Consider the following 16,360-nt stretch of genomic DNA (forward strand, 5'->3'; position numbering starts at 1 on the left):
CATTTGAAATTTTATTTTCTGCATATTTATTTTGTGCATTAATCTTTTACTTGGTCCACTGTTGAAGGTGTTATAAGCTTGCTGAACAGTTTATTATGTTTTATAACTGTTCAGTGGGTTTATAACTTAGTATCCTAATTCTGCCTTCTCATATTCTCTGTTTAGTGAGTTCTGTTTTGTCACTTTATATATCTGTGTATTACAACGAGGGTCCCCTGCCTGGACCGGCAATTTCGAGCCCCGCTATAATCTCCTGTTTGAGGAGTTTTGTAATAACAGTTTTATTACCAATTGTTCATTTTTGGTTTTACATATAGCAGTATATAGGGCTTGGTATTCTGCCCGTTTCCCAAGGTTTATAAGTGATTCTCCCACCTCTTTTTTTGACCATTATGTGCTTTGTGTGGCCTATTTTTTAAAAACTGCCACCCTGTCTGCCACTGCAGTGCCACTCCTAGATGAGCCACGTGTTTGTGCCACACACTTGTGTGGCTTAGCATAGTTAGCCAGCTTCCTCAGGGCATTCATCGGCTTGTCTTTTCTACCCAGGTAAGAAACACTTGGCCATTGACAATGTATTCGTGTATTGCTTCCTCTCACCTAACTTGCTGGAAAACACAAAGTTGCTGAATTTCTTTTGGAAGCTTGGAGCAGATCTCAGTGCTGCCCAAATCATCCGCTGCTCCTTTGCTATATGTAGTTAAATACCCATCACCCAATGATGTAGAATCCGCTAACTTTGCATCCAACATTGCTAGCCGCAGAGCCAAGAGGTGTAAGACTTCCAGAGCCAATTCTTTCAGCAAATGTGTAGACATTGGATGATCAAGCCATATCAATGGGGTTATCGTTTATTAAACTTTGCTTGTAAGTCAGCTTGTAAGTCTTGCCTAACTTGCTGGAAAACACAAAGTGGCTGAATTTATTTTGGAAGCTTGGAGCAGATCTCAGTGGGGCCCAAATCATCTGCTGCTCCATGGCTATACGTATTTAAATACCCATCACCCAATGATGTAAAATCAGCTAACATGGCATCCAACATTGCTAGGTGCAGAGCCAAGCGGTGTGAGACTTCCAGAGCCTATTCTTTCAGCAAATGTGTCGACATTGGACGATCAAGCCTTATAGTGGGGTTATAGTTTATTAAACTTTGCCTGTAAGTCAGCTTGTAAGTCTCCCCTAACTTGCTGGAAAACACAAAGTGGCTGAATTTCTTTTGGACCACGGAGCAGATCTCAGTGCGGCCAAAATCATCTGCTGCTCCTTGGCTATACGTATTTAAATACCCATCACCCAATAATGTAAAATCAGCTAACATGTGCATGTCCTATTTCCGCAACATAAGGGTGGTTGGTAGGGCCCAAGGACAATTCCATCTTGCATCACCATTCATTAATCCCACTGCTGAGAGTCATTGATATGTAAGATAAGTGGACTAGTCTTTAATTGCATACAACTGTTCGGGCTCCACTTCTTGCTTCAGCAATGTATTGCGAGATGAGTGGTAATAATCACGGAGCTGAGCATCCAGTTTATCATATGCATCGCTTTTCGTTATTATTATTATATGATGAGCTATTTTGATCATTGCTTCTTTTATTGTGGGTCGGCCCAGGGACAATTCCATCTTGCATCTGTTTTTTTTGCCATTATATATGCTTTTTGGAGCCTGGTTTTTAAACAGCCATCCTGTCTGCTGCTGCAGTGCCACTCCTAGATAAGCCATGTGTTTGTGCAACCCACTTGTGTGGCTTAGCATAGTTATCCAGCTACCTCGGTGCAAACTTTTGCCCTAAAAACAATATTGTGAGGTGTTCAGAATAGACTGGAAATGAGTGGAAATTAATAATATTGAGGTCAATAATAGCGTAGGAGCAAAAAAAAAAAAAAAAAATTCTGCAATTTTAGCAGTTTTTATGCTTTAAAAAAAAAAACAGAACACAAAACACAAAACTTGGTGGTGTTTTAGAACAGATCCAGATCCAAAACACTGCCCAGGATACAGACCCAAAACCCATTTCACAAAACACGAAAAGTGCCCGGTGCACATCCCTAGTTTTCACGTGTTTAACGCAATATTTACGTGTTTTATTTTTCATTTGTTTGCCTTGTATTATGTGCAGGTTACAGTAAGTCCAATTTTTTATTAATTTAAATTGGGTGTTGGTAGATTATTTGACTATTTTTTTCTCCTGGCCCTGACAAAGTTTTTTTTTTCTTTCTATGTCCTGTTTTGTCCCAGGCCTCCAGACGGATGCTGGATGAGGAACTGACCATCAGTCTTTCACTTCCCAGTGACTCCAATACATGCAATCCAAATCGAAGGCATGAATCTGTGTCAGCAAGTGAACATGAATCCAACTCCACTTATGACAGGATATTTCCACTTGGTCCAGATTATCAGGAGCTCACAGCACAAGCGGTGGTAGAAGAAGAGGCTGGTAAGAAAATACACTGTTGCCTAATAAAATAAAATAAAAAACGTAACGATTAGAATTTGTTGCTTAATGACAAATATTAGTTTAAAGGTAACAACTGCAATCACATGATTTTTTTTTAATTTTTAATCAGTTTTTTCCCCTTGTCTTTTCCTTTAAGCTTATACAGGTTGAACACCGATTTTCTGGCACCTGATGGTCTGGCACCTCTTTTAATCTGGACACATCATGTGACGGGGGAAGTTAGGATTCGGGTGGATGATATGGTGGCCATACACTACTGCAATGTATTGCAGCAGTGTATGGCCATCCGAACCCCCTTGAGCCGTCTACCTTGGATGTATTGCATGCGATCCTGTTCTCCCCCTCCGGAAGGTCCGACCTTCAACTCACGTCTGATGTGTCAAACACATCCGATTTGGTCCGATTTCTCCTCCCAATCTGTAGGGTGAAATAGTCCAATATCAGACTAATTTATGGGGCCTTTAAATTTAGCTGTGGGATGGCTTAGAAGGGCAGTGGAAGGGTTTAGAGGGGCACCAGGAGCATATCGGATGGCGGGAAGGTGGAACTCGCATTGCAGGGGCTCATACTACAGGGGCTGAGAGGCCCTGCTAGTGGGAAAAATCAAGCTGTGGGGTGCTACTGTGGGTGTAGATGATATCAGCGATAAGGTTTCAGACGGGTAATCCAGCACGGTGCTGGAACCGATGGTACCAGATTATCGGTGGTCTACTTGTATTAATAGCATATTAATGCTCCTTGCATTGCAGTATGGTATTCACTTCACATGCAGATAGAACAGAGAAGTGTAGGAAAAGTGCAGGGTATTTGAAGAAATGCGACTTGCCAGATTATTGATCAGGGCATGACAGTCACTTAAAGTACACAGGCCAACAGCGGAGTCATTATCTTGCCATAGATGATTCCCCCTGCTTCTAAGTCGATGTTCTTATATAATTCAAGAGCCCGGTACTCCAAAGACACTTACAGTAACCAGGGTGCACATTTAATGCATAGGTAGAGATAGGTATATTGGAACTCCCATGGACTTCACAGCAAGAGAAACATGATACACAGGGCTTGATTCCAATTGAGGTTTTGGTATTTTACTACCTTTTTAAAGACAAAAGTGTGCATAAAGAATGGTAACAATATCGCTTCCCTAAATAAGGTGACAAGAAGAGGTCCACCCTCCTCGTGAGGCATTAGGCTGGCCCAGTTCCTCTGTCCATGGCTGGGCACTTCTGGAATTTCAGGTCCATCTGATGGCATCATATCCACCTCTCTGATGCCTAAACTGCTAAGGGCGGAAGTCGGGCATCCCAGCCAGTGTCTCTATTTCTAGGGGGGCCAAGGAAACATATTTACAAAATTGCAGTGAAAAATAGTTACACGGAAGTGATCATGTCTGTACATGTCTGTATGAAGTGCCAAAAATATGTGACATATTAAAAAGGTGGGACATATGTACTGTATGGACTAGGAAATACAAAACTTTTTTACAAATATATTAATACAGGCTAGCTAGCAGAAAACAACAATTAATGGGGTGTCAGATTCAGGGGAATAGATGGTACAATAGCAAACTTAAAGTAAAATATATTGGGACTTAAAAAAACATACTCTAGGGTGAGGTCCCCATTGACTGATGTTATCAAGAGTGAATATCTACTTGGCTCCAAGCTGAAGGAGTCTTTTATCTCGATTTCCACCACGAATGTCCTTGGAAACATGATCGATGATCAAATGATGACATGATGCAAGGTTATGTTTTACTAAGTCAAAATGCTTTGACACGTGTTGATCAATGTTTTTCTCATTTATTCATGCAACAAAATGGTGGGATTTATATTGGCGCTATGATGTATATACATAAAAAGAAAACAGGACTCCCCTGATGTGACCAATGGGAATGGTATCCACCGATGGGAGATCCACCTTCATTCAGATATTCCATGATATATTATGTTTATAACATGAGGAAAAGTTCTAGCCTCTCAAGGGGGATGATTTCTAAATGATGGGTCAAAGCATACCCAACTCACTTTATTACATATGGTGTAAATCATATAAAGGTATCTTTTACTCAGGGATTCGTACCATCACTCACAATATTTAGGAAGTATGAAAACCCATAAACATATATTTTCCAAAAATTTCAGACCCAAAATGATGCGTACCAAGGACTCACTCAGTTATTATGTGGTCGACTCTCATAAAGGTATCTTTCAGACGGACGAGTCGATTTTTCTTAAAAACAGACTTCATTGGAGAACACCTCCAAACATATAAAAGGAAATAAAAATAGGACAGGTTACCCCATAGGTTTGTATAGGTTGGACATGGAAAACACCACAACAAGATGGAAAGTAACAATCTGAAGAGAAGAGTGCCGGCTTCTCCAAAGTCTCCAGGTGTATGGTGATATTCTCAAGTGGTTCTCAATGGTGTAATGTCCAGAAATGGGTGACTTCCTTTGCTTGTACCGGTGCATTTCAAACCTAAAAGGTTATTTTTCAAGGTGTACAGAGGTTTGCACATGCTGGCATATTTATACCTAACACACTGATAGGAACAGGAAGTCCAACCCAATTCCTGTTCCTTTACAACAATAGCATTTCATATTTAATTCAAAGCACAGAGACATCATACTCTGGGTGGAGGCATTGTACATAGAATCCTTCGAAGTGTATTATATATGTGCATTTTGTTTGAAAACAAATATATTTTCCTTTCAGTGCCCTTATCAAAGATGGTGCCCGGCCCCCAGGCAGTTGCACACGAGAGTGGTTCATTCCTAGCCTGTCTTTTCACTTTTTCTTATTTATGTCTTTATGTATGACTAAACAATGGAGCACCATGCCCTCTTTAAAGTGTCTTATAGTTTTTCCCACATATCATAGCCCGCATGGGCATTTGATCAGGTAAATCATGTGATTGCTATTGCAGTTCAGGGGATATATGTATTTATATCCAGAATGAGGATGAGAAAAATATTTGCCAGGTAATGCAGCCAAGGCATTTATAAAATATAAAAGTTATTGAGCTCTTCGTGATGTCAGTTCTCATAATCATACCCTTGATATTTGGCCCCTGTGTATAACATTGCATGATGCGTGAATGTTTCAAATTCTTGACATCCTTGTCATTTTGGATGGCCAGAGCTCCCAGACCATCAGCACAGTTGACTTTACATACCCAATGTAATCTGTCAAGTGGAACATCTGGCTTCTTCTAATTTTTAGAAAGCATTTCCATCTGGGGGATCTTTGACACTTTGGCTTGCTGAAGAACTGACTTGGAGTATCTTCTTTCTTCAAATTTGTTACACATTAAGTTTAGGGATCTTTCTAGATGGTCATGAGCACTTGTGATCCTTTTGACTGGTAAAAGCTGAGAAAAAGGAAGTCTCCATTTCAAGGTGGGGGATGGTGGCATTGTGCTGCCAGTAAGGTATTATAGTAGGTAGGTTTTCTGTAGATGTTGGTCATAATGAAACCATCATGGATAGCAATTTCCACGTCTAAAAAGTTGACTGAATGCGGACCATATTAAATGTCAATTTTATGGGACAGTCTAGGTAGTTGTTAGCATATGATCTTTAAATTTGTCCTCAGAAACTTTCCATAGGAGAAGGATATCATTGATGTACAGTATTGACAGTATAATTATATATCCACTTTTATATCAGAATTTGTAGAAGATTTGGAATCATGAACAATATAGGAGTACACATACGAGGGTGTGACGGGCTAACCCATCGCACACCCCATACGTTGTTTAAAAAAAATTCACAGTTAAAAAGGAAAAAGTTCCTAGTTAACTTGAGTTGTAATTGTAGCATAAAGTCACATGAGGGACCTGATAATCTTCACAGTTTGCAAAAAGAGTCCGCATTGCTTGCATACCCTGTTCATAGGGTATAATTGTGTACTGTGGGTTTAAATTTGAGGAGACCCAGATTGGTGGATCCCTAGAAAAGTACTTCAACAAATTACTCTAAAATGAAAATATGAATTTATAAAAAAGTATACTTATCAGCGATTGTTATCAGCAGAATTTCCAATACAGCATACGCATCAGCACAATTAGGAGCCCAGCCCTCTGTGCAAGAGGCTGAGTTATTTGTAATTCTTCCTAGCTCTTCTGCAGTCAGTTTTGCATCCAAGAATGAGGCTCAGTGGCGTAAGTTCATCCATATAGCCCGGAGGCAAGATATAAGCTGGTGCCCCCCCCCCCCCCCCCCATATAGAGAGGGAGAGCAATGGAGAGAGAGGAGGAGAATGCTAGATAGGGAATCATGGAGAAAGATTGAAACAAGTGTCATAGTGAGAGAGAGAATGTCAGGGAAAGTGAGGAAATGAAAGGGTAAAGCGAGAGACTGTCAGGGCTAGAAAGAGAGTGGGTCAGAGGAGAGGGTGCCTGAGTTTGAGAGGGAAAGAGAAGAGGGTGGTGAGATACAGCATCATGGATAGAGAGATTGGTGGGTGAGAGCATGGGAGGAGAGAAATGGTTAAATAAAGAGGGGTGACAGAGGGTGATATATATAGAGAGGGGGTGAAGCAAAGAATGAAGGGGGTCAGGCAGAGAGAGGGAGTTGAGAGAGGGGTGTCAGGCAGAGAGGGTTCAGGCAGAGACAGAGGGGTGTAAGGTAGAGAGAGGGGAGTCAGGCAGAGACAGAGAGAGAAAGAGAGGGGGTTAAGGTAGAGAGAGAGGGATGAGGGGTCAGGCATATAGAGAGGGTGGTGAGCCAGAGAACAAGGGGGGTGAGAGAGGGGTCAGTTAGGTAACATGCATGTAATGTATAGCTCCCCGCCACCAGCAGCCCCCTGACCTTAGCGACACCGCTAGAGCCGCAGTGCCGGAATTTGCATGACCTCCGAAGCCTCTGCTGACTTCAAGGCCTCATGGCCTGCACGCCGTCCCATCATGGAGCCAGGCTGCAGTCCGCTTAGGCGGTGATAGACTGCCGGCGCTGCAGATCGTACGGCCTTCAGGGGCTGAACACCCACAGACGCTGGGCTGCTTCTGGGCACCCTCTCCCTGCAGCCGCGTTCCCCTGCTCCCGCTGCCGCCACGCACTGAAGTCGGAGACGCGGGGCAGTGTTACCTGCCTGAGCTAGCCCCGGCGCTAGAATAAGAACTGCAGGGGGCGGCTACAGCGGCGGGGAGTGTGTGACAGCCGAGCGAGTGCCGATACCTGCTGAGGGGAGAGGGATGGACGGATGGTTAGTAGCGCTGCCGGGGATGGGGACCGGAGAAGTGCATAATGAATGAGCGGGTCCTCCGCAGCGCTACTAACCGGGTATGGGTAAAATCCGGGTCCCCTACTAACCATCCGTCCATCCCTCTCCCCTCAGCAGGTATAGGCACTCGGCTGTCACACACTCCCCGCCGCTGTAGCCCCCCCCCCTGAAATTCTTATTCTAGCGCCGGGGATAGCTCAGTGAACACTGCCTGACTGCCGCGTCTCCGACTTCATCATGGCTATTGAGTGGGGCACTTCTCCTCACAGGGGCTGTGGAATCTCTGGCCGGACTCCCAGGAGGCAATGGAGCCAGTGCCCCCTTAAGGCTGGCGCCCGGCGGCAGATGACTCCATTGACTCCGGGAGTTCCGCCACTGATGAGGCTACTTTACAATGACAGAGTCCCGGCCATATAGTCCAAAGAACAAGCTGTTTCATAGGTGCAGACTGCTGCATTATATATAAATGCACCTCAACTATGAATGTAAGTTCCTAGGATTAAGAAAAGGTTGAAAAAACACTTGCAGTTACCAGACAGTGACCTTTGTCTATTGGTAAATACATATGTTAGTAACTAAAACAGCATAAGGAAATATATATATATATTTGACCTACTACAGGGTCCGTGTCTGCTACTTTTGCTGATTTGTGTGCCGCCTCTACGCTGTGGCTATATATATATATATATATATATATATATTATATATATATATATATATATATATATATATAGAGGAAAAAAACAGAAAGCGCACAGGTGAGCTAGTATGAAAGTACAAATTTTACTATAATAACAGGCTCACATACATGTAGGTTAGAGAATGCAGGTATGCAGCAGTATAAAAACCAGCACGGCAGAAGTCCACAATCAATGAACGGCACAGCGGCTTGGCATCAGCGGCTGGAAGCGGTGGACCCCGAGACGTCACAGCGTGAATGGCTTGTCATCAACGTCTACGTCAACCCAGGAATGCTCCAACGCGTTTCGTCAGCTTGTGACTTCGTCAGGAGGCCTTGACAAACACCAAGGGAAAATAATGTGTTTTAACATTAAACTATGGCCCTTATTCAGATCTGACCGCAGTACAAATTTGTTCGGAAAATGAGCAAAACCATGTGCACTGCAGGTGGGGCAGATGTAATTTAAGAGATTTATATTTGGGAGGGGTGTGTTGAAACTGAAATCTTAATTGCAGTGTAAAAATAATGCAGCCAGTATTTACCCTGCACAGAAACTCACACAAATCTAACTCTCTATATAGTTGTTACAGCTGCCCCACCTGCAGTGCACATGGTTTTGCCCATTTTAAAAACAAATTTGTACTGCGATCAGATCTGAATAAGAGCCTATGTGTAGTGCAAATATAAGCTAACTGACTATAGTTTATTAATTTGTGGATGTGGGTATAAACTATGTGTATCATTATGACTGCAATTAACAATCACATATTTTCCTGCTCTCCTCAGTAAACCCTTTACGTAAATATGCGAAGGCAAATGGCGGCCATAATAATGTTGTGAAGATGCGATCCGACTTCAACAATATATATATTCCCTTTTTTTCCTACCACCATTTATATTCATACTACGTGATTCATTGCGCCCTACGGGCGCTCTTCACACCGTCATAAGGGGCTGCGACCCCTTAATTTGTGAACTTTTGTATTGTTTGAAATATGGTTAGAATTGTATGAAAGATGCCCTGTATTGCAACTTGATTTATAGGTGAAATGTGTTAAATAGAGAGCATATGATTTGAAAGGGGGTGTGTATTGTTTTGTTTAATTAAAAAGCGGTTACAGAGTAAGATGTACATTGATAGTGTGGATGGTACAGTGACATTTGTGGGTGTGTGTGTGTGGGGGGGGGGTGCGTGTTGTTTAGGTGATTGTGTGTGCAATAGTATAGTAGGGTGTTTTTGAGTCAGCATCTCCCCACTGGCGGAGGTCACGACACAGGAAAACAGGAGGCTGGGTAGTGATAGGGGTGTGTGGGCATAAGGGGGACTAAAGAGGAGGGTGGGGGACACTGTGCAGCTTCTGCCAGTGGGTGAGGGTCCAGCGTGGCAGTACAGGACGGTGGCCCTGAGTCAGTGTCTCCTCCTACTGGGTGGGAGTTAGGGTGCATGAGAGCAGAAGGCTGGGCTATAAGGCATGATAGGGGTATGTGGGCAACACAGTGTTAGCGACTCCCCAGTGGTGGAAGTTACGGTTCAGGAGAGCAGGAAGCTGGGTAGTGATAGGGGTGTGTGGGCATACAGGGGACTAAAGAGGAGGGTGGGGGACACTGTGCAGCTTCTGCCAGTGGGTGAGGGTGCAGCGTGGCAGCACAGGAGTACAGGACGGTGCCCCTGAGTCAGTGTCTCCTCCTACTGGGTGGGAGTTAGGGTGCATGAGAGCAGGAGGCTGGGAGATAAAGCATGATAAGGGAATGAGGGCAACACAGGGTGAGTGGGTCCCCACTGGCAGAAGTTACGGGGCAGGAGAACAGGAGGCAGGGCAGTGATAAAGGTGTGTGGGCATGAGGGGTAGTAAAGGTTTGGTACTTATGTAGTATCTGGGCGCCCGATTTAGAAATTGGGTCGGATCGGGCACATCGCATCGCATGCGACCAAATCGGATGCGATGCAATGCGATTTTTCCATAGGATTCAATGTTAAAATGGTCTGAGTCCATTTTAACATAGAATTCAATGGGAAAAAGGGGTCCTGTTCTTTGCCCCACTATCCAAGTGGGCATGGAGTTGGATATAAACCTGTGGCGAGCGTAGCGAGCCACCGAGCCCGAAGCGTGGCGCGCGTAGCGCGCCCCGCGAGGGGACACAGAATACCATCCCCTCGCGGGGCTCGCTTCGCTCACCACGCTTCGGGCTTATATCCAACTCCATGCCCACTTGGATAGTAGGGGTATGAAAAGGACCCCTTTTTCCCATTGAATTCCATGTTAAAATGGACTCAGTCCATTTTAACATTGAATCCTATGGAAAAATCGGGTCATCGCATCGCATGCGATATGGTCGCATCGCATCGCATCTGATTGTATGCCTTAACTTAAGGCATACAATCAAAAAATCGGGCGCCCAGATACTACATAAGTACCAAAGGTTTTTGCCTGTTGCAGAGTAGGGATGGGCATTGGTGCAGACGCCATCGATGTTTGGCATTGATGGCGATTTTCCACCTTGCTATCGATAGTAGTAAAATATTACTTGGATAACCATCGATTGTTGTAGCTATTGATGGTCATAATTATATCTGACTGAATAGGCCGTGGGACAATCAGAACTCTGTGGTAGGACTGTCGTGTGTGGGGGGGGGGGGGGGGGGCGGAGCTATGCTCCGTGTCCCAGCTTCATAAAAAAAATTAAACTTGATTGGTTCTCCTTTGCCATCGATGTAGGGAAACCATCTGGTCTTCCCACATCAATGGCAAAAGTATTTAACATCGGCCATAAACCATCGATGATTTGAAATCATTGATAGTCGATGGGCATCCCTAGAACTGGAGGAGGGTGGGGGACAGTATGCAGCTCCTGGCAGTGGGTGAGTGTCTCCTCCCATTGGGAGGGAGTAAGGGGGTGCATGAGAGCAGGAGGCTGTATAATAGTGGTATGTGGGCAAGACATTGATAAAAGTTGTGACGCTGGTGCAGAGGACCGTGGGGACACTTCTGGCAGTGGGGGAACGTGCAGCGCGGCAGCCAGGGCCGGATTTCCCACCTAGGGGTGGCACCTGCTTGTGGCGGTAGAGGATCCCCCATTCTCACGGGGGTATGTGAAATGCAGGAGCGGGGTCGCGAGGGTCCGCTGGGGGGTGGAGTTGCCGGAGGGGGTCAGGGGGGTCTGCCAATTGCGCGGGGACGGGGGGTGCGAGGGTCCTCGAATTGCGGGGGGGGGGCATGAATCGTGGGAAGGGGGGTTCCCCAAATTGCGGGAGGGGGGTTGTGGGGGTCAGTGAACTGCGGGAGGGGGGGTTGCGGGGGTCTGTGAATCAAGAAAGGGGGGGGCGCAGGGGGGGCTAGAATCGCGGGAGGGGGGGCGCAGGGGTCTGGAAATCGTGGGAGGGGGCAGGGGTCCACAAATCGCTGGGGGGGTGGCATGAAGCGCGGGAGGGGGGGTTGCAAATCGCGGGAGGGTGGGCCACGAATCGCGGGAGGGGGGCGCAGGGGGTTCCGTGAATTGTGGGAGGGGGGGTCCGTGAATTGCAGGGGGGGCCCGAGGGGGGGTACTGTGAATCGCAGGAGGGAGGGGCCCGTGAATCACGGGAGGGGGGTCCACGAAGAGCAGGAGGGGGGGTCCGCAAATTGCGGGAGGGGGTCACGGGGAGCTGTGAATAATGGGGTGTCGTGGGGGGTGCCGCGAATCGTGGGAGGGGGGGGGTCGCAGGAGGGGGTCACGGGGGGTATGTGGCGCGGGGGCACGCGATTCGTGGGAGGTGGGGCTGCAAACCGTGGTAGGGGCACCGCGAATCGCGGGAGGGGGTGCCGCGAATCGCGGGAGTGGGACGCGGGGGCCCCGTGAATCGGGGAGGGGGGGGTTTGTGGGGGTCTGGCAGAGGGGAGGGTGTGTGGGCAAACCTGTCACTCACCTGGTGGCTGTGGAGTAGCAGTGTCTTTGCCTGGCAGCATGGGGAGGCAGAGGGTGTCTGGCACTGTGGGCTGGTTCTCTGTCGCTATGTGAGTTTGTGTGGACGGAGTCAGAGGCTCTGATAGGCTTTTAGCCTATGACTCCACCCAGTGTTATATACACACTCACACATTGAGTGACAGATGTAGCCAAATATATAAGAGATGACAAATATCCACCATAGTTATAAATGATATATTGTATACCTAAGCAATAATACATGCTGCATATACATATAGAAGCATATTCTGGTCTGTTCGCAAGGCTGTGTGCATTTGCACAGGGCCTATGTTTTTGCATTGCGCATGCACATTTCTGCACATTTGCATGCGCTGGGTGCGAGCATACATGGCGAACAAACTGTTGGCTGGGTGCACGCGCCCAGTCTTGCGAACGAAGGACATGGGGGGTGTGTGTGGCAGGTCAGCACATTACCATATGCAAATGCCCAGCGGTTTAGGGCGTTCTCATGGTAATGGGCCAATGGTGCGGGGCCGGGCAGCTGACATCACCTGATGTCAACTGCCCACCCATTTCCCTCCAAATGTGCATGCAGATCTAAGGTTGCTCTGCGCAACCTTAGATCTGCATGCACGTTCCACATCATTTGAATGTTGGCAACCATCGAATGATGTGGGTGCTACCCCACAGGCTACGAACGGATGTTTATGTAAAACATCCATTCACAACCAGTGCGAAAGTACGCGCATTGTGAATAGTGGGCTGGCATACCACCATTCGCAATGCGGGATCTGGTTCACTCACAAGTGTGCAAACTTGCATCATCAGTCCTTATACACTCCACCCTTGGTCTCAGGTGGTTTTGCATGGGTGTGGTATAGGGTTCCGACAGTCGGGATCCCAACTGCCCGGACTCAGACAGCATGGTGAGCGCAACAAAGCCCCTTGCGGGCACGGTGGCTCACTACACTCGCCACCTATACTATTCTCCCTCTATGGGGGTCGTGGACAAGTTTCTCTTGTTAGTCAGTTATGATCTAACATTTTCTAAAACACAAAACATACCTAGATAAATTATTTGTCTTGATTTCCTTGCTCTTGTAGCATTTCTATGTTGATGTGTATCAAATTCTTGCACAATTGTCCAAAATAAATCACTCCCACTGCCAGCAGAGATGATGCCCTGAACCATTTCCAAAGGCCTTGATCTGGTGTTGGATCCAGCAGATTGAAGAGAGGCATCTTGCAGTTCTATGTAGTTCTTGGATACAGCCTGTCAGTAGGAAAGTAGATTAGGTTAGTATCTTCTCCTTCCAACACATCCTGCCTAACCCTGTGGACACTTTCTCCTTTTGACACATGAGATAACTGTGCAGGTGGTGGTACTGCGGTCAATATTATCTCTAAAGGGTGACATATCTCTCCAGAGAATCCTCACATTCAATCTGCACATTGTCCACTGAAGGACTTCATCCCAACCCCTCAAAGTCTGCGTGGGCGTTTCTTCCTTGTCCTTCAGGAGCTCATTCATATGTACAATCAACTTCATAGTGTTTATAATGGAAGATCTGATACATCCAGCACACCCTCTGCTCAGCTGACCAATTTTTGACTTGCTTGCATATGTTCCATTTTATCTTGTGTGGTGACCTCTGTTGTTCTGCATTGCGCCAGAGCATCTGTGAATTTATTGCCTTCTAGTCCAATGGGAGAATTGACATGTTGCATAGACACAGGCCATAAATCAATCAATTTCCAGCTTGGTTCTGCAGCAAGGTGAGCATCCATGTTGTCCACCTTTGGAATACAGTACAACTGTTGGTGTTGATGATGATGGGAGGGCCTTTGGTGTCTTCCAGCAGCATGACTACGGCATGTAGCTCTGTATACTGACTTGTTCCTTCTTCACCACCCCCATGTATTAGTTCTTGGGTGCTTCCTGTGGAGACCACTGTCACTGTCAACTCTGTGAACCTGATGGATTGCTTGGGCAATCTCCGTCATGAACATTCCACCTCTTTCCGACAGGTACCACTTCCATTCCTGCAGCATCTGCTTCTGCACCATGGCTGTGTGTGTGCCTAGACCCTCTTACCTCACCCACCCTGCCACTGGTTAGTCAGGTCGTATAGTAACTGCTTGCATGATGATGCTTTTTACATGCTGGAGAGCAGTGTATGCTGTGAGTACCTTGTCTGTGAGTGTGGCAACTGCTTGGTCCAAAGTTCAATAGGAGTCTTCAGTTCACTACTCTATGAGCTCTTCTGCCATAGACCCCAAGGAAAAACATAGTCTGTTAAAGTCATGTCCAGGAAGAATGGCTGGTCTTCCTTGATGAGGTCCAGGGCGTTATGCTCCTGGATAGCTTGATTTCTGGCTTGAACGGAATCCTGTTCAGCTGTTAACACAAATTCATCTTTCTTTGAGCTCCTAAAGCCATATTGCATTCATGGTGGTCATGAAGAAACAATGCAGATCATGGAAGAGCTCATCGAAGTGGGGGTGTTCAGAGACACATGCAGCCCCTACTACAATTAGTAGGGGCTGCATGTGTCTCTGAACACCCCCACTTCGATGAGCTCTTCCATGGTCTGCATTGTTTCTTCATGACCACCATGAATGCAATATGGCTTTAGGTTCATGGGTTCTGCTGTGTACTATGTAAACTAGTTCCCAGGCATTCTCTCTATCAGTCTCACTGCAGAGGTTGTGCAGTCTATTACTGTACATAATAGCAAAACATATAATTGTTGGACAGGCTGTCTATGGACTGTCCCTTCATTTGACTATACCAATTATATTGTCTGGTGACTCAAAGATCAACACTTCAGCATGAAACCATGGGCAGTGCCCAATCCGCATTCTTCAGTAAACTGGGGCAACTCATGGCTGTGTAAAATAGTCTACCTATCCGGTATTCCATAAGCATAGGTGGGACCTGTGAAGTAATGATTCCTCTGCCCCTGTACCTAACAGACAAATGTGTGTAACAGTAGCCCTGTTATCATTGGAAATTGCACATATCACATAAGGGCATTTATCTCTGGGTTGTAACGTGCATATCTGGTATTTCAAAGGCTGTGCTTTCTGTGCCTGTGCATCCATAGACTTGCCTTCCTGTCATAAAGGCTGTGGTACAATCCACCCTCCCTTTTTCTGGGCATCTGTTGGAGTGATTTTCCACATAAATGGGTCTAAAGGTGCCCACACACTAGAAAGATCTGCGTTCTTAAGATGTGCGCATAAATTAGCCTTCAAATCTTTTGTCTGTCCTGAACAAAAGATTTCAGGCAAGCGCACATCTTCACCAAAGTTTTCTCTTAAGATCCCATGTGTGTTCCTATGGATCTTTTGCTAAATCTTCTGATCTTTCATGCAGCATGTAAGATCAGAAGATTTAGCAAAAGATCCGCAGGAGCATGCATCCGACCAATATTGTCTGATTTGCGGCCGATTATTTGTAAAAATTGGCCGATTTTTCAGTCCATCAGTCGGAAATTGGCAAAAAAATTGTTCTAGTGTGTGGGCACCTTGACTTTTTCACCTCCAACACAGGGTGATGGCCTGGAGGAGGGGCTTTGCAGAGGTATGGATGGAATTACTTGCTCTGCTACATCCCCATCCACCCTACTATTAGCTATCTGCTTGGTGGGTGTTGAGCCACCAGCCTTCTTCTTCATTTCTAACCACATTTTTAACAAGACATCAGTCCCAACCCCATCTATTTCTTTCCATGGGGTACCCACATTTAATAATTAAAAAAAACATTTGTTTTCGTGAAACTAGGTTCCTGGGCTTCCCTTTGTTTCAGCTGTCTCTGTTGTGGTGCATATGTCCCTAAATGTACTAATTGTCCTAACTCTTGACTCAACTGCCAAACAGTCATACCAGATGAGGTGCATACTGCTAAATACAGGGGTGCTTTCATGTTGGCGGAAGCTGACTCAACAAATATTTCAAACATTTTCTCATCCAATATTCAGAAATCAGGACAGAATTTTGCTCCCTTTGCTCTATCCCTTAGCTCTATTTTGCTCCCTTAGCTCTTTTTTATCATAAATACTTAAATAAACATTGCGTACATCCTC

General features: G+C 45.7%; 1 protein-coding gene across 1 annotated transcript in view; it reads left to right on the plus strand.

Annotated features, from left to right (window-relative positions):
- DDR2 (discoidin domain receptor tyrosine kinase 2) overlaps positions 1-16,360 on the plus strand; it is a 589,808-nt gene that overhangs the window by 437,061 nt on the left and 136,387 nt on the right. Inside the window, exon 11 of the mRNA XM_083156673.1 lies at positions 2,243-2,441. Within this exon, the coding sequence (XP_083012799.1) occupies positions 2,243-2,441 (199 nt within the window). The remainder of the gene's footprint in view (positions 1-2,242; positions 2,442-16,360) is intronic.

The sequence above is a fragment of the Crinia signifera genome, chromosome 8, assembly GCF_055691185.1.
Source record: "Crinia signifera chromosome 8, ASM5569118v1, whole genome shotgun sequence".
Taxonomy (NCBI): Eukaryota; Metazoa; Chordata; class Amphibia; order Anura; family Myobatrachidae; genus Crinia; species Crinia signifera.